The 18,263-nt window shown below is 36.0% G+C and overlaps 1 protein-coding gene across 1 annotated transcript; it reads right to left on the bottom strand.

The window, feature by feature from the left end:
* Positions 1–1,502: 1,502 nt before the first annotated feature.
* Positions 1,503–16,647, bottom strand: LOC112574073 (serine/threonine-protein kinase ICK-like). The gene is made up of 15 exons (XM_025254908.1): positions 16,490–16,647; positions 15,201–15,563; positions 12,687–12,741; positions 12,266–12,387; positions 11,874–11,953; positions 11,147–11,279; positions 10,656–10,827; positions 9,121–9,288; positions 8,174–8,434; positions 7,451–7,641; positions 6,982–7,094; positions 5,952–6,059; positions 5,595–5,657; positions 4,876–4,996; positions 1,503–3,709 (listed from the first exon to the last, which is right to left on the bottom strand). The coding sequence occupies exons 2-15, from the start codon at positions 15,299–15,301 to the stop codon at positions 3,694–3,696; spliced, it is 1,704 nt and encodes a 567-aa protein (XP_025110693.1). The 5' UTR covers positions 15,302–15,563; positions 16,490–16,647; the 3' UTR covers positions 1,503–3,693.
* Positions 16,648–18,263: the final 1,616 nt, after the last annotated feature.

Genomic DNA, 18,263 nt, shown 5'->3' with positions numbered 1-18,263 from the left:
CCATTTTTTGCGTTCCCAGAGTTAATTATTTGAACAGAACAAGAAAAGCCTGTGTTGTTTCTTACCCATCCTGTTTAAACAGCTGAGCTGGAATGTTACTAAAGTCAGGTAACTTCCCGACCTTCCGAAAGCAATCCGTTCTTTTGACCTCTTCCCTGGTAGGCCAGCAGGTTCGTTGGTTGCTATGTAAACGTTGGGTTTTGAGCTCAACTGGAAGTTGTGCATGTTCAGTCCATCGGTTTAGTAAAGATGCGATTTCTTTGAGATGGTGGTGATTCCTTGTGATGACATCTTCCTGAATTTGGTAGGCATTTTTGTTGTCACGTTGTTACATTTCCTCATCTACGGTCCTTGAACCTTTTAGAATGTCCTTTTCGGTGCTGCCTCTATGATCCTTTCCAGTTGCTCGCAACACTCCACCATTTCGCTGTCTTCGTGTGGATCATAGACCTGCGCGATGGCGGCATTGAGTCCTGGCAGAGATGATGATATAGAGATTAACCTGCCGGAAACAGGTTAACAACTGATGATTGTTCAAACCAATTTTCTACGTATGAGGAAGCCCACGCATTGCTTGTTTGGCTTTCACTTCTGTGGTCTTCATCCGTTTATGTCTTCCCGAAACCTCGCCCTCTGATCGTTGCCAAAATCAATTTTGTCCCAACCTAGAATGTGGGTGCAGACATTTCGCAAACCGATGGATGTTGCTTCTCTTACCTTCATTATAGCTGGTTGGGGTCTAGTCCTACACTCTTCCCTAGCCAATCCCTATTGAGCCATTTGAGCTTTGACCGTTCTTCAGCTTCAGTTAGAGTTCTTCCTCTGGGCTTATTCACTTGATGGCGCTTATCGCTCCAAACGAGACCACAGCCGATACCCTTCAACCGTTGGGTTCTTTTGGTTACAAACCCATAGGCCCTGAACCGTAGGGTTCATCAGAGGGAGGGGGGACTTTTGCCCATTAATGCCTTGTTAGCATCATGAGTTAATTATAGGGATTATTCTCTTAGTCTCTATCTTTTTTGATTATCCACAAGACAGTGGGATCAGGTGCCCTTGGCAAGGGTGAAAGGGTGAGGTTTCTGCCGTTTCCTTCCACCACATCCCATGGCGAACATGGACAGATTGTGTTACAAAGGCAGAAACTAAAGCAGCAGCATGAAACTATGTGACTTCTCAAACTACCTGAAAATGGAAAAAAAAAATGTAAGAAATACAAACTGTGCCAAAGGACGGAAATCTACTTTCATCTCCCACAACATGTGCATTCAGCAAGATAAGACAAAGAAGTCTTCTTTCACCTTCTGCTCTGCAGATGTATCTTGAAAGATGGATAAAGGCACTAAATTTTTGAGAGGCCTTTTCTGTATTTCAAGTGCAGCTGTAAGTCTTTTTCTTCATGAAATGCAGTATTCTTCATAAATTATATGTGTATTTTTAAAACTGAGAAGCAATATAGGATGATGATATCAGGAAATACATTTCAAATAACACACATCTTCGGTGTCTTCATATTTTAATTTATGGGTATATATTTAATGCTTCAAATGTCCACATCTCTGGTTTTTAAAAAGGCAATATAAACGTCACATTAAGATGCAAATTACATTTTTCTGCACAAGAAACATGTGGCAAAATCATGTCTGGCATTAATGTAATTTCAGTCAGAAGACCTATAAGCCATGTGAACTGATATAAGGAGTGACAGAGTAGCAGAGAACAAAAATGTGTAAAATTTTACATTCCTCATTATTTATACATTTTTTATCTTTATGACTATTTTTTTTGGTTGGTCAAACACTCTGGGAATTCTACTTCAAGCAGTGCAAGAGTACATAAGCAGGCATTTGTAAGCCAAACTTGCTTAACTACTTAACTATGTTGGTTCTGTAGAGCTTACACGCTGGACAGTGAAAACAACATACTACATACAATAATCTCTTCAAGTCTATACAACATATTAAGGCCACTGTTTTGACACTAAGATTTTCACAATGGCCTGAGGCAGCTTGGTGCAATTTAGTTCTCTGAATCATATAGGAGTTTTTCTTGTGGTGTCATACAGACATACAATCCACAGAAATGCTGGCTAACTTCAGCTTGCTGTCCTGGAGCAGCCAGAAAGTCGGCATGAGAAAAAAAAAAAAAACACAAAAGAAAACGATACTGTTACATGTGGAAGGGTTTGGTCTTACCATCAGATAACTGCTAACACTCAAACACTCTGGGTGATACAGCTGCCATCAGGGAACACGACACACGGCATTCCCCAACCCTGCATATGTAAGGCCATGTTCACACAATCTATTTAGGCAGAGGATTTGCACAATAATTTTCAGCTTTTCCTTTCAAAGTTCCATGAAATACACTCCATATCTCACAAATAACTGTTGGGTTCCATTATCAATTACATTTACAAGACAGCATGTAAAATTTCCACGCATTTTATTTATAATAAATGACAGACAATTATAAAAATTTCATCATGCCTGAAATGTGCAAAAATCATGAATAGGTTGAAGCACTTCCCACAAAAACATGCCCACAAAGCCTTAGTGTGCCAAAAAGATTAATGTACAATTAGCACTGGGCAACCCAAAGAAGTATTGAGTGGAGACATGCTGATGAAAATAAGAAAAAGTTATTTTAAGTGCTTCGATAGTTAAAGCGATACCTTTTACAAAAGAAGGATTACAGGTGGTGGGAAGAGGGCTGATAAAAATATTTTTAGTTGTTGTTTCGAAATGGACTGAAGCTAAGTTAAAGTGGTGCATAACAGAGCAAACCCTTGAGGTTTGTGCTTCACTTGGGGTGTATGTATAATGATTGAATATTTGACTGAGGATGTAGAAATGTCAGATATAAACAAAACCAGTGCTAAAAACAAGAGTGTAAATAAATGTCTATGATATCACAGTAAATTATAAATCTTTCAATACTCTGTGTTTCAACAAATACATGCTTTAGGACAATAAAAATTGAAAGATTTCTCAACATCAAAGACATGAATGAAGTAATTGTAACAGCATGAACAAGCACACACTTTTCTATTTGCTGTTCTGTATAAGATCACTTTAACTTCTTAATTTCGTCAATTATTGACATTTAATCAGATTATTAGATTCAAGAATAGCTTGTTTTTGTCTGTTTTGGTTCTCAAGAGTACCCATTTGTGTTCAAGCTGTTTTCAAGTATCAAAAGGCAAATGTTCTTAAAACTGCCACCAGAGCAATTTTTCAATGAACTATAACAGGTTCCTCCAAATTTTCTGTTTTGAAAGACATGCTTAGAAAAACAGTTCATGCACACACACCCTCACACAGACATATACATATTCACATAGGTGCAAAACTCTCTCACTCACCCACTCACTGAAGTTTGGCGAGATTAGATCTAACTATACTGGAATGGCTTGTTTCAGACAGATCCCACAAACTGCTAAATGACCACTTCTAAACTATACAAATTAAATGCTACTCCTCTTCACAGTTCCAGTTAATTCCCAACAGGTATGATCCTCTACTGAAAGAGCGATCAATTCTTGTGTGAAATTCACAGCCAAGAAACTCAGAAAACCCAGGCAGTTATTACACTCACTGACTTCTGGGTTCTATCTCTTTCACTATCGATTGTCAAGGCTAGCATGCCAAAACAAAAGTGCTAGGTCTTCTGTGTCTTTAGGTAAGGCGACAATCAAGATTTTAGATATCTGGAAAAAAAGACAACCCAAAATAATAAATACTTTGTAACAGCTGAACCCCACTAAGCATATGAAGCAAAAAGTTTAAAAGTACAACTACTGAATTGTAATTACCGCTCTTTTTTACCCAAGAGTCTCTTTGACATGTATGCATACACCTTTAAAAACAATGATGTTGGCTGTAATTTTGGCTTGGTGCTTATTGCTCACTGTGAATATGCTTTTATGTAAGAATGGGAGATAATACTGTACACGGTAACAATGGCTTAGGGAAATAACGTGTTGTACCCAAAGTATGTGGGAACATCTAAATTATGAGAGTAGGTACTTACTTATAATCAGGAAATAATTTGGAGATTGTTGGGCATTTGAGAAATTGATCATCAAACATGTGAGATTTGTGTATCTCTGCGGTTCCCAAATCAGGCCTAACCTCGTCCAGTCAAGGTAGCATTGTATTTATTTATTTTTTTTTAAACATTAATTAAAAATATAAATGTTAAGAATGTAAATTATGTTTTATTTATGTTAATTATGTTTTTATGATGATAAATGGTAAAAATGTGTATAATTCCAGAACTTTTGCTCATGTCCCTATTTCAAATGACTGCATGTTAATGGGAATGGATGGTCAAAGAAACTCAATAATTTTGTCCTGAAGTTTGATAAGTGACAGTTTGAAATCATGCATTTGACAATTGAAGTGCGTACCCCGCATAACTAAGAGAAACATTCACGTTGTTTTTCATGTGTGAAAGCTATTCTTACATGATCCTAAGTAGCATGTGTTCAAGTTGAGAAGAATAGGGTTGACGTAACCATCCCTACAATGATGCTTCAGACCTGTGCTGGTCCCCTTCTGTAGTGATTGCTAAATCCCATAGGACATGTGTATCTTCCTAGGGTGAATTGTAGCATTGGCCCCAGTGTTCTTCATAGCCCCAATGTGTGATATGCCTAACTATATAAGATCTGGACAGTCCAAGGCAATCTTTCTGATTTGTTGAAGTCATAGTTTTCATGAGAGTGTGTGAGGTAGACATGACATAATACACAGTTTTTTTTTAATTAAATTTTAAAAATTCTTTTAACAATCCTGCATCTTCTCTTTTTTTAAAAACTAATAAAGGAAACATAAAAAACTACCCTAAATTAAATTTCCAGAAAATACTCACTTTGAAGCCCAGTCTGTTCGACCTGCATGCCCAAGAGAATTTCCATAGTGCCCACTTGACTTATCGCCAACAGCAACTGGCACCGGGGCTGCTCTCTTCCAGTTTGTGCTAGGGGCAGGGGCTGCAACACAAACATGTCCATTAGACCTTGCACAGATGCAGATTTAAATTAATAAAACAAATGCAGAAAACTCATGGCACAAAATAAAAGTACTGTAAATTTTGGACTAGCCAAAACATTTTCCCCTTAAACCCTGCGGCTTGTTTGCAGATTTTTCAGATTCCAATTAATTTTTCAATGAGCTCCAAAAAGTGTTAACTGTTAACATTGTTAAAGTGTAAACCATTAACAATGTATTTTAAAGAGTTAACTGTTCACATTTTTAAATCAAAACCGCATACAATTGAAGCCTTCATATCAGTTGCTTGCACTCATGCCAAAAATGAGTCGAAATTCCTACGATGCAGCTCACAAGTTGTGTAAATTTGTGCCTTATAAACCAGTACAGCTTATTTGGGAATAAAGTTGACATTTAAAAAAAATTAGTGGGTGTGGCCTATATACAGGTGCGCTCAATAGACCGAAAGTTACAGTAGTTTGTTTCAGCAAAAAGATAATTGTGGCAAGAAAATCATGAGGGTAGGTGGCTGAAGGAGTGAAGAAAAAGAGTGAATAAGTGAGAAAGACTGCATATATGATAAGCCATACAGATGTTTACCTTTGCTGCTGGAAAGGAAAGAAGGAACATAGCCAGGATCTCCACCTGACTTGTTGCCCCCTCCTACAACAGTAAATTTCAAAGAATTAAAAACTCTGACAGCTGCCACCACCTGCTGTAAGGCTAAGGCTAATATTTCTTCCATCTAAAAATCTTTCTCTCTTGGCATGACACACAGAGAGATACAAACACAGTTTTCATTCTTATTTGCAAATCAAATCATATAAGAATTTAAAACACAGCTTGCATCAGCTTGTTATTAAAAAATAGATTTATATAAAATTTAACTTTACCAGATGTCTGAATACAGCTTAGAACAGAGATAGCAAAACCACAATTTTCTCCACTCCAACTTACCCAAACCAGCAAGCTGTGTAGCCCGGGACACACCTATCTGAGCTGGTGCCTTGGATATCCAGTCTGATGCTAAGCTATCTTTGCGTGCACTGTTTTTAGGGTTGATTCCTGTCAAGTATTGAAGCTGGTCAGTCCAGAAACCTCAAACTATTTCTATAAACTTAAATCTAAATTACCAATACCAAGTACCTGAACTTGATAAAGTGTGTTTATCTTTACTGCACTATAAATGTTAAGAAAGAAATTGGATAGTTAAAAACATAATAAAGAATATCAACAATACTCTTACGCAGACTAAAATTGTAAATGTTCTACTTTGCTTAAAGATATAAAAAAAACGTAAAATGCAATTTTAAACATAAATGAAAAGAGTGCAAACACTAGCAAGGACTTTGTCTAAATCTGGCCATCTGATGGAAAACACCCCTCTTAGAGTGTAATGCTTGAAATAGGGGAAAATAAAGCATAACAAATAAACAGTCTTTGAACAATTATTCATATCAATAAAATCTACATTTATCCATTTCTAGATGTAGATACCTTAAAAGAAAACATTACAAAATCTGAATGCGCAAAAACCATGGTCTATGTTTTAATTTTTAACAAGTGGGCCAAATTACACTTGTAACTAAAAGACATTTTCAAAACTATGACCACCAGTGAATCAGCTGCAGAAATTGATTTGTTCTACATGAAACACTTGTTTAGCCCATAAAAGGACGTGTCTCCAAAGATGAACAAAGCTGCTGGCTTGTTGCTATTGAATGATTACCTTGACAACTAGATTATCTGCTCTAGACTTGCAATGAGAAATGTAGAAAAGTAAACGAGGCAGCTACTTTTCAGGCATGGACTCTGTGTGTGTGTGAGAGAGAGAGAGTGAGAGAGAGCAAGAGTATGGACAAAGATGAAATGGATTCATGTCCTCAGCAGAAAGCAAAATAAACCATGAGACAGAACAATGACGATGAACAACAATCATGTCTAATTGGTGTTAAAGTCAGTTTCTGCTTTGCCAGTCACAAATTACCTGGCAGATATCTGGCTTTGCTGACATAATGCTGCTTTGCTGAACTTGCTGATGACCGACCAGAGTTGATCCTGTGGTTTTGCTTTGGGGCAGGTTTTCTTCCACCAAAACTTCTGAAAACATGTTTTCTTGTTTACAAACTCTAATTTGAAAGCATCTTTCTCTCTCTCTTGCATAAAATTGTAGCTAAATATTGTTTGTGTCTGATATATAGGAACCTAATGTTTGATCTTTAATTACCCAAATGCATAAAAATCCAATTAACAGAGTTATTATTATAAACCTGTGAATGTTACAAAGATTTTAAATAATAAAAGACAGATGCTTAAAAGTATACTGTCTGCTGACAGTTCTATTTCTACTGAAATATCGAAATATCTACCTTAAAAAAAAAATCAATTTACCCAAGGACTGATAATGTATTTAAACCTTTTAATGTTAATAATTTCTTAAAATGGTCGTCACCCACCCAAGAATATCATCCTCTTCTTCATTCTCTTTGTTATGTAAACGACCACCAATAGGAGGTATTTTCTTGGTGGCATTTGTACTGTTGCCCAGGTCAAAATCATTCCAGTCATCCCATGTGTCTGACAGTCCAGGCCCACCCCATCGTTTCCGCCCACTTTGCTTCTTTGTGACTGTCATAGCAAAGGTATCCTGCAAAATTGGCAAAAGAATAATCTGATAACTGACTATCTGATGTATCATCTTCTCAAAGATAACATAAAGTAACAAAATCTGATTCCTATCATTTGCCAAAATTCTTTCTTTCTGGTCTAAGCGTAATTTCTAATAATAAGGGCAAACAGTTCATACAGATTGTTCATTTTTTTAAAAATTAATGTGAATTACATTTGTCTCTGGTAAAATTATGCAGATCTAGGTTTCTGAATACCAGTTCCACTGTGCCAGTCACAAAGCATCATTTGTACTGCAAGCAAGTATGAAGATGACTCTACTGCATAAACCTCCTTGGCAGTAACCCAGAGCTTTACTTGGAATTCGTGTAAAAACTGTTAAACCAAAGCTTAATCACACCTGCATTTTTCTGTTAATGCAGTTAACCTAACCCTAAGCATGGGAGTAACCTGATTTGACCCATTTGAGTTAATGCAAGGTGGTTAATAAAAAAAATAACAGTTGTTTCTAACAGTCAAATTAAATAATTCTATAAATGAAAGTTACATACAATGTCAGTCTGTTTTGCAGCCTGGTTAGTAATGGCAGGGAGAATGTTGGCAGGGGATTCAGCCAATATGGATGGTTCCTTGAAACGTAGGGGGGCAGGACGGGCTTCTGGGTGAGTCTTTGGCTGTGGCTGAGATTCATTAGTCCGACCACCAGGCTTAACTAAGGCTGTGGTGGGCACAGTGGCACTGGAGTTTTCTGTCCTTGGTAATGGTGTGACACCCAATTTCTGGCCCACTTGGAAGAATGGGTATCGCAGACACTGTGATGAAATGCAATACAAGCCACTTAAAATGCATACTATTTAAATATCATTTGCATCACCAAGAAAGCAGAGATGGAATAGTAAACAAATAGAGGAAAAGCAGTTAAAGGATTACAGACAGAAATGTATTAAGTGTTATGCAAAATCAAAGGATTTCTTGAGCAGAAAGCACATTTATCTGACCAACACAAAATCCATTTAAAATCTGAAAAACAGTAAATATACATCATTGAAACTATGACACAAGACCCCGTGGCACACAAAACACTCTTGCAACTGTCTTTTAATGCAACCGTATGTTACACCACAATTTAGTGGGACTTGAAGGGGATAGAACAGGTAAGTATAAGGTAGACAGGTGAACATATGCACAAGCACATACACAGGAAGCAGGTAAGCAGATTTTATATAAAAATACAACTGCATTGCAAATGATATTTCACACTGTCCTTATTTTCAGCACATCTTGCAATGAATGCAAAATATCTAGAAACACAAAGATGATCTAAAGCACATTTTCAAATTTGCCTAAACAATATTTTATCTGGGGGTACAAACTTAAGCTAAGTTTAGAAAAGCATTAAGCAGGTAAGGAAAAAATTGTGACTCGTTTGACCAAGAAAACACAGAAAATCTAAACATAAAAATAAAAGCAAACATGAAAGACAAAAGTTGTAGCATGCCTGGGTTGATGTTGGTCGTTTGTGTGGGTTCCAGGCAAGCATGTCACGGATGACCTGTATGCCTTCTTGACTTGCATTAGGGATTAGTGCTCTCAGGTTTGCAGGCACACACTGAGGCCAGCGAAAGTTCATGGAAGCAGCTAACCTGTAGCCTTCCTCCCAATCTTCCTGTTGAAAAAAAAAATCTTTTGCTCATAAAGTCCTACAGGGTTCCCAGGGACAGGGATGGTGCCAAGTAAGGACCTTACAAGGACCTTTCATGCATTCGCAAGGACCTAAGTGACAGTCATCAATGCTTAAGTTTTTCTCTTGTATGGTCGGAAAGATGTATTATTTATGAATCTGTGGTCTTCTCTATGTTCTCAAATGCATGTATTTCTAGTAATAAATAATCATCAAGCGTTAATTTTGATGCCTGTCTGCCATATTTAGATTAGATAACTTAAAAAGTGTCCTTAGCGCGCTGATAACATACACCGTTAATGTTCCAAGTTTTCTAGAAATCTAAGTAATAATAATTACAAAACCTGAAAGCCATTCTTTGGTGTAATACAAAAGTCAGTTCATGTCTCTCTCTCGCACACACACTCTAACGGGAAGAGAGAGAGAAATAGAGCTATGCACAGTAGTACTAGAAGATCAAGGTTCAAGAAAGAGTAAGTTTCTAAAGACCTTTTGAAAAAAGAGTGTTTTTTGCGAATACGGAAGGGCAACTAGTGTTGTACAGATGTGTAGACCAAACATGCGGCGAAAAATCGTCGGTATTTTGCGCCAAAGTCGACTCCGAAAATAAATTTGTGGTAATATTTTATCGATATAAGGACTTGCAAGGGTCACAGAGAAAATGTAAGGACCTGTGTGAGAATTTGTAAGGACCGCATGGCAAATATAAGGACTTATAAGGCCTTACAGCGAAAATTCAATATATAAGGACTTGTAAGGACCTGGGAACCCTGAGTCCAGAGAGGACTCACATCTATTTCATGCTGTTCTCTGGAATTTTTTTGAAACCAAATGAAACAATCTGGTTGATTATCTTGCACGTCAGTGCATGAAAGAAATATAGTTGATCTGACTGCAAGTGGTGAAATTAAGTTCTTGCAATAAGCAAAGAATCAACAGCAAAACTTTTGTGCCAGCTGAATTAAGAGCATTGATTTTCAACACCCTATTCTGAAATTAATCATTCTTTGACACTGTAGCTAATTTGATGCCACAAATCAACATTTTCAGAATTGATCCCTGCTTAAGACTATGAGGCACCAATTGACTTTTGATGTACGTTCCTATAATTATAGGGTTAAAGTTAGCATCCTTTACATGGCTTTTCAATAACCAAATGCCATACTTGAAAACTCATTATTCTAATGCATCAAACCTTTATGCACTTTTGTTTGGACTACACCATTTGATCACCATTGCAGTCACAGTAAAATACTTTCTCCAAAAGGCTGGATCATTCTAACACATATTTTAAAATCTTAAACCTTTTCCAAAGCCCTTGCAGCTAGCTAACTTTTAAATTTGTGACCTACTTTCTTCGGTGTGCCAAGCACAGAGCAGATTTTGAAAATCTCATCAATTTCTGAGCTGCCGGGGAAAAGTGGACGCAATGTATAAAGCTCCGCCATGATGCATCCCACGGCCCAAATGTCAATAGGAGAGCTGTAATTCGTGGACCTTAGCAACACTTCAGGAGCACGATACCTGGTAAAGTAACCATTCATTGGCTGAAATTCAGATCTGACATTCCAATGTAAAAATCCTTTAAAAAGGGTCTTACCATTCAGTCAAAATTATCAAGCATAAAATTTGTAAAACTTGATTTGCACAGCATCTCTTAAAACAACAAATATTGATGGTGCAAGTAAAAGAAATATAACTAGTCAAGCATGCAACCAAAAAACTACAGTATCTATCTTTTTGACTATGGGCTAAATGGACTCTTCAGTTAGACGAAAGAAAATAAAGTAACGTTTAGGTAACTTTTATTAATCTATCAGCATCATTTCTTGTTTCTTCTCACCATCTTGTTGAAACATAGTCTGTGTATGGAGGTCTAGACCTTGTCTCTCTTGCAAGACCAAAGTCTGCAAGTTTAACCATTTCTGTGCCATTACACAGGAGATTTTCTGGCTTTAAATCACGATGGAAAAAGCCTGAAAAATGGGATTTTTTAAATCTTAAAAGTATACTGAGACTACAATAAAAGCACAATCCTAAATGCTCCACTCCAAGAATCCCCTTGGATAATGTAGCATACATTAAATGCACAAATATGTATTAAAAAAATAAAGACAAAGAATGTTTTAGTCAGAATTGTTTTTGCTTGTTGTCTTTCTGCATATCTATACACACATGCGCTCATGCACATTAATACTATAAATATATATATACACACACTATAGACATAACGTTGCATATTGTTTCGTGTATCCATGTATGCATTTACTTGTACTTTAAGTGGCACACATACGATCTGTATGTGTTTCAGCTGTATTACAATGACATTTGTTTTTATCTGTGTGAAGTGCATTGAGTCTGCTCTATAGTGCAGAAATGTGTTACATGTCTGCTTATTATTATTACTACTACTAATGATAGAATGAATATTTATCAGTTGATTGCACTTGATTATATGCATATAATGAGAACTACTACTTCTCTGCACAAGAGACAATAAAACAACCGAAAGCCTATTGTAAATGTATTCACCACCCTTCAAATCACCATAATATACACACTGCACATACCATGTTTATGCATAAAGGTAAGACCTTGAAGAACTTGATAAATAACATTCCTAACCACAGACTCAGGAAGAAGTTTATCCCTGGAAACAAGAAACCACCAAGATGTCTGAAGTCAAAATAATAAAAGCTCTCTACACAAAAATATTTTGTGTCAATAAACCTTTTAATAAATAAGAATGGGAATAAATGTATGAAGACATTCATATCAAATGTATTACTTCACATCCGCCTGGTCTTCATAAGATTTTAAAGTTTCTATAATCATTTCAAATAAATATTTTAGGCTAATATTTGATCTTTGCTATATAGACATATAAAATACATCATTGTTATTTCACATATGTACAATGTAAAGTATATCTTCTTTACAAATTTACAAGCTGTTCACCAACCTGTCCTTCATCATCTGATACAGGTTTTCTCGCATGTACTCGAACACAAAGTATAGCATGTCATTCTCTCGGATAACCTCCTTCAATTTTACTATGTTTGGATGACTTAGTTTTCTCAGTGACTGCAATTAAGAAAGCAACACAATTATTGATTCTATGTAACCTCTGTGTCTCACAGGTACATTGATATATTTAACTTACTTCAAATTCATTACGCTCACCAGTTTTCATTAGTAACTATTATGATCCAAAAGCTTAACACACACATCCCCTTCACATATATACATATATTCAAACATACATAAGTTAAAAAAAAAACAGTTCCAGACACCAAGTCTTGCTTCACAATGCATATACACATAGAAATAATTAATCCGGTCATGCACACCAAATAATAAGTACACTGCTGCTATATGTGTACCTTGACTTCACGTAGGTTTAAGCACTCATCCCAGGAATAGTACTTTTTCTTCATCCTGTCAAAAGACACAAAGGATTTGTTGCTAAACATTTCTGCCAATTTTCTGCTCCATGACAAAGAGCATGAGTACAGGATCATAAATACAAACTTCAGCAACCCCCCCCCCCTCCAAAAAAAAAATCTCTGTTAGCCAACAATTCCATATAAAAGTTTAGAAATCAATATGGCTGTTTTATTAGTCCATCCCACAAACCTCTATTTCATCGCAACATCTCAATATCTTCCTACCTTGTGTTTTCTCTGACAGCCAATACATCAAGTGCTGCTTGAATTGGTTCAAGTTATAAATAAAACACTTAATTCAATGACTTGGTCTCTCTTCAATCCCTTTCATATTTTACAGCTGTCTATAGAAATCAGATAACAAAGGCATGGGGACAGAACTTTTGTAAAATAAGCTTCTTGCTGATCATATTTCTTTGTACCTTGACCAAGAATCAACTCTTCTACTCATGCTAAAGTTTTGTGAGGAACTGGCAGCAATCAATGACCTTTTATAGCACAAAGTAAGTGCAGTTCTGTGTTACACTGGCACATAATTTGATCTTAATAGTTGCTTTCAAAATTATCAACACAGCTTTCAGCTCTAACTGTCATGCAGCATCCGATCTTTTCAGTCACTATCAAAAATAATATTGTGTTAGGAAGTTAATCCTGCATTCTGCCATTACCTGTCCTCGCCCTCCCCCCACCTCGCTCTATCTGAAAAGGAATTTCTTCCTGGAACCACACTTGCAAGTAAACCCTCCAAGTAATGCCTTACTGAACCTGCACTTGTCACTTGAGAATACTTTCTGACTCACACTCTGCTTTCAGTGGGCCTCAAAGACAGTCCAATTTCCCTTGGGCAGTGACAGCCTATCTCATTCAGTCTGTAAGGGCTATGAACATAGGTGGTTCCCCATGTCTGGGCCATGGTATATGGAATGTGGAGCCCAACCCTCTCCTTCAACTACCTCCTCTGATAAATCAGGTACCATTTCTGCTGGAGTGTGCCTGCTGTGTAGGCAGGGAGAGTTTTCTAACCCTTGACCCAAGCAGTCCTTAAGCCAGTAATCTTCTGTTCTGCAGTTAACTGCAGTAACCAATAACACAGCTGAAGGTGCCCAAATCTTTTGTCTTCCTTAATACTGATCTTAATCTAAATGACTGCCTGCAATTCATGGCCCTTGAAAAGGCCATTCCCATGAACTAGGCATCAAACTTCATGCACAACTTAAATAAAGAAAAGTTCTTTTTTTAGCAAATCGTCATCTGTGTTGTAACCTACCATTACACAAAAAACCCACCTATAACATACAGAATGAGAAAATGAAGTTATACTTAATGCTGGAAGTACAGCAAGTTCCACATTTCACTGACATCGCCAGTGACTATCCTTTTCCGATAACACAATATATATGATTGTGAGCAGACATCTACCCCAATAACATTCCAGAATTACCTTAGTCTTTTGTCATTAATTTTATAACCTTTAAGCTCACTACTCATCCATTGTGATTTTGATATTTCCCAAAATCATGCCTTCTAACCTTTTAAATAACTAAAACATGTTTCCACATTGCATTAAGTCCTTGATCTATCTGAAATTTCTGTGTTAAGCTGCTTTATGGTTCTATTATCCCCTGAGCTATGCTCAGTTTTCAAGAAAGCAATAAAAAGTATAATCACATAAACAAAGAATTCACAGTCAATCAGTTAACACAGTAAAAGGCAGTCAATGTCTTTTTGTAAGATTATACGTGAGCAATCTGAAGTACTTCAGTTAGTGCTTAACTGAGCAGCTGCCAAGTCTTGTCTGTAGACCACATATATCATGTCCAACTGGTAAGCAAACATTAACTGTTTGCACAGTAAGGAACTAAAGAACTTAAAGTCATCAGCAGTAATAAAACCTTTCAAAATATACAAGATTATCTTGTTCAAAGAAGTCTAGCCATCAGAACACAAACCAATGGACTTAATGTTACAGAACAATTTTCATGAGTTTCAACGTGACATTTCATCGATCTAAAACTAATTACTTTTAAATTTAATATTTCTTCATATCTTCTTTTTTACAATGTTCAAATCATATGAAAAATAAATGATATTTATTAAGGATTTTAGTACAAAATATACCTCAGCTAAAATGCTTGCAGTAAACCCATATATAACTAACATGATAATGTATTCATCACACATCTGAATCATTACCATTATAAACTATATTTACATACACCCAGCTACACCTTAATCCTCTTATTCAGAGGCCCTTATCCACCCATCACAACTGAAAAGTAAATAGGAAAGTTTAAAAAAGAAGCTAAATTTCTGCTTTCTGGAGCATGATGATGAATTGCTAAAGTATATAACAAGGGCCATTTTGTGATTTTCTACTATTCAAAATAAAGGTAAAATTTAATGATAAACCACATAAACATCAGCCATAAAATCAACACAAATGGCACTCACTTTTTAATAGCCACCTTTTCTCCTGTTTCAACCATTGTTGCAAGCAACACACTCCCATAGGTGCCATCCCCCAGCTGCTTCATAATCTGATAGCGATTCATCTTCAGCCACTTTTTCAGCTTTTGTTGCTTTTCCCCACACTACTCTAGCTGTATGAAGTTTGGAAGAGTGCCAAATGTGTGTTTCTGATTAATCTACTTTAAGTTTATGCTTTAAAATGTTTTTTCACAAAAGAATCTTTCTTTATGTGCATTATGGATACCACAAGATGTGGTATATGCCATACTGTCCTTCTTGCCTGCTTTACCGACACAGCAGCTGAATTATACTGTGACAACACAGGCCTTTCTGCATCTGTGTTTTCTGAAAAAGACAATTAGCAAAAAGAATTTATTTAAAAACCCCTAAGTCTGATTTCTTCTCTATGATGTATAAAACTAAAATGTGTCACAAAAAAAGAAAAATGGAAGGGGAAGAACAGAGAGACACACAAATAAAAGAACTACTAACATATTTCTATATGAGAGTTTAGGACTTTTCTGTATTGATCATGGATCATTAAAATCCCTATTATGATGCCTTTCACAAATGTGTGCTTTTCATTGTCTTCAATAAATTCAGTTCATAACTACAGCAAGCAGCTAAAATCTTTTGCTGCTTAATGCAACGAAACCACAAAATAAAAGCTATAAGTAAATGTATAAACCAAAATTATCTCTCTATATGTCAGATAGTTAAAAGAATTCATAATTTAACAATATTTAATGTTTTTGCATTAACCATATTTTATTGACCATATAGGTCTATTAATAAGAAGAATAAATAAAATCCCACTAAAAATGTACTATAGTGTTGAACAATTTGTAAGTTGTTTCCTGTTCTTTAAACAAACAAAAACAAAAAAAAACCCCAAAAACCAACTGTAAATATAGTTAACTTAAAACATCCACGAGCATAAATCTGATTTCAATCATATGTATGAAGTTTTAACGTGACAACTCCTCCACCCCTTTTTAAGTTGGTGACACGGTCAATACTTTTCACTAAACGACTTGGCCAAAAACACTAAAAAATACAACATTTTGTTTCTTATGATTATTATGATAGATACAGTACCTGCTTGTATATTAGCTGCATTATATGGTGAGCTGTCAACACACTAATTATTATCGGCAATATTTTATACTCTTAAAAGTATACAGCATACAGTCAATCAAGATACACGTATAACTCAAAACAGCCCCGAAAATTGATCTTACAAACAAAACACACCAAAGAAGGAAACTAACCTTTTAACCATTAGCTATCTATACCAGGTGAATAGATCCTGATGAGTTAGTCCAATCTAGAATATAGAACTTCTGTCACAAAACTTCAGCCATAACAATGAGCTGTGACTTTCACGCCGCCATGTTTGCTGTTGCTATTTGTGCGTACCAATACCACGTGACCTAATATTAGCAACGGGTCGAAGCACGGAAGTGAATATCTGTGCAATGACCGCTTGTGAATGACTGTTATGTGTATACTAAACTACATGACATTTCATTCTATACAAACTAGTCACGTCATATACGTAGATCAGGAGCCAGTATTATCGAATAAAGAGTTTGTATATCAGTGTATGAGGGAGGGAAAAACATATCCCTTGCCCGGCATATTGCACAGCCCTACGCCATGGCCACGTGTGTAAACAAAAGTGTAAAAGATTTGAAAATGTGAAGATGTTAAAATACATAAAGAACTCTCTCTATACATATATACTCTATATATGGATCCCCCCCCTAACATAAAAAGCTAACATAAAAATTAAATGTACATGTGTATATAGGAGTCTGGTACTCCGAAGGGGGATAATAAAACTTTCCATAGATTACTACCCCTGGAAATATAAGGTGACTGCGGATAGCTACAAGCGAATGTTTAATCCAAAGAATTTTGTTGATGTTGTTATAGTAATCTGAAGTACTATATTACATTGTAAATGATTTATATGCACATAAAATTAAAAAATAAAGCATTTTTCTATGGTTTGCAAGCCATACCGAAGGGAGGTAAATAGCTTCCGAATTGTGCAACCCAAATTAAAGTACGCACTTCGCTGACATTTTCCTCAAAAGAACGTTTGATTAAAACATTCTCATTCAAGTAATCATTTTGCATTTCTAAATGTTTTGTAGAAGAGATGTTACTCGTTGACCTTAATCAACAAAGACATTGACCTAACTCAGGTAAGGCATTGGAGTTTCAGCTTTTCCATTTTGCTTAATTTTTTTTAAAGCTTATTTTTTTAACTGAAGTATTTTGTGAAATATGCGAACAACAGAGTAATGTGATACGAATCCATTTAATGCAGGAAAGGGAAGATGAACAGATTCAACAGAGGGGAGTAGCAGAGTTGTATTATTTTAGTTTGTTTTTTTTATCGATTTAACTGGTAATTAAGGTACGGTTTATGACACCGCACGCCACTCGATTATACATCTGGTCTTAAATTACTCTTTTGATCCTTATTTCGTTCTGACTTGAAGTGATTTTGACATGTCTTTGCCTTTTGAGCTAGCTGGGTTGAACCCATCAAAACCTAATACATGTACTAATAAGTCAAAGCACTACTTAGGCCTTCTCTACAGTTTCATTTCGAGTCAAAATAATTTACAATATGCGATAGCATATAAAATGTATGGAAGAAATAATTTGATGCTATTTTAAAAAAAAATAAGAGCAAGAAGAAGGTTAATATGTCAGGTGATGGTGAATGGGATAGCATTTTAAGCTAGTGCAGCAGGAACACAAAATGTCTGTTCCCATGGAAACCAGGCACTGTTCTCACTGTAAAGGCGGTAGTCTTTGGTAGGAGGTCAGATCACAATAGCTAAGAGTGTGTGTGTGGAATTCCCTACCTGACATGAAGGCACAACAATATATTTATGAAAGATGTGTAACTGTTCTGTGGTAGAGGTGTGTGTGTGTGTTATTTTTTATTAATCAGCATGAGAATAATTTGGTATTTATCAAATATTCATAATTGATATTTTCAGCAAAAAATGGCTGTCCTAATGC

The sequence above is a fragment of the Pomacea canaliculata genome, linkage group LG10, assembly GCF_003073045.1.
Source record: "Pomacea canaliculata isolate SZHN2017 linkage group LG10, ASM307304v1, whole genome shotgun sequence".
Classification (NCBI taxonomy): Eukaryota; Metazoa; Mollusca; class Gastropoda; order Architaenioglossa; family Ampullariidae; genus Pomacea; species Pomacea canaliculata.
This window is presented reverse-complemented; position numbering and strand designations above follow the sequence as displayed.

Coding starts and splice junctions, on each gene's coding strand:
- LOC112574073 (XM_025254908.1), bottom strand. CDS start 15,301: ATGAATCGCTATCAGATTATGAAGCAGCTGGGGGATGGCACCTATGGG. Junction 11,280..11,873: donor TACCTTTATGCATAAACATG/GTATGTGCAGTG, acceptor CCCATTTTTCAG/GCTTTTTCCATCGTGATTTA. Junction 10,828..11,146: donor GACTATGTTTCAACAAGATG/GTGAGAAGAAAC, acceptor TTACTTTACCAG/GTATCGTGCTCCTGAAGTGT.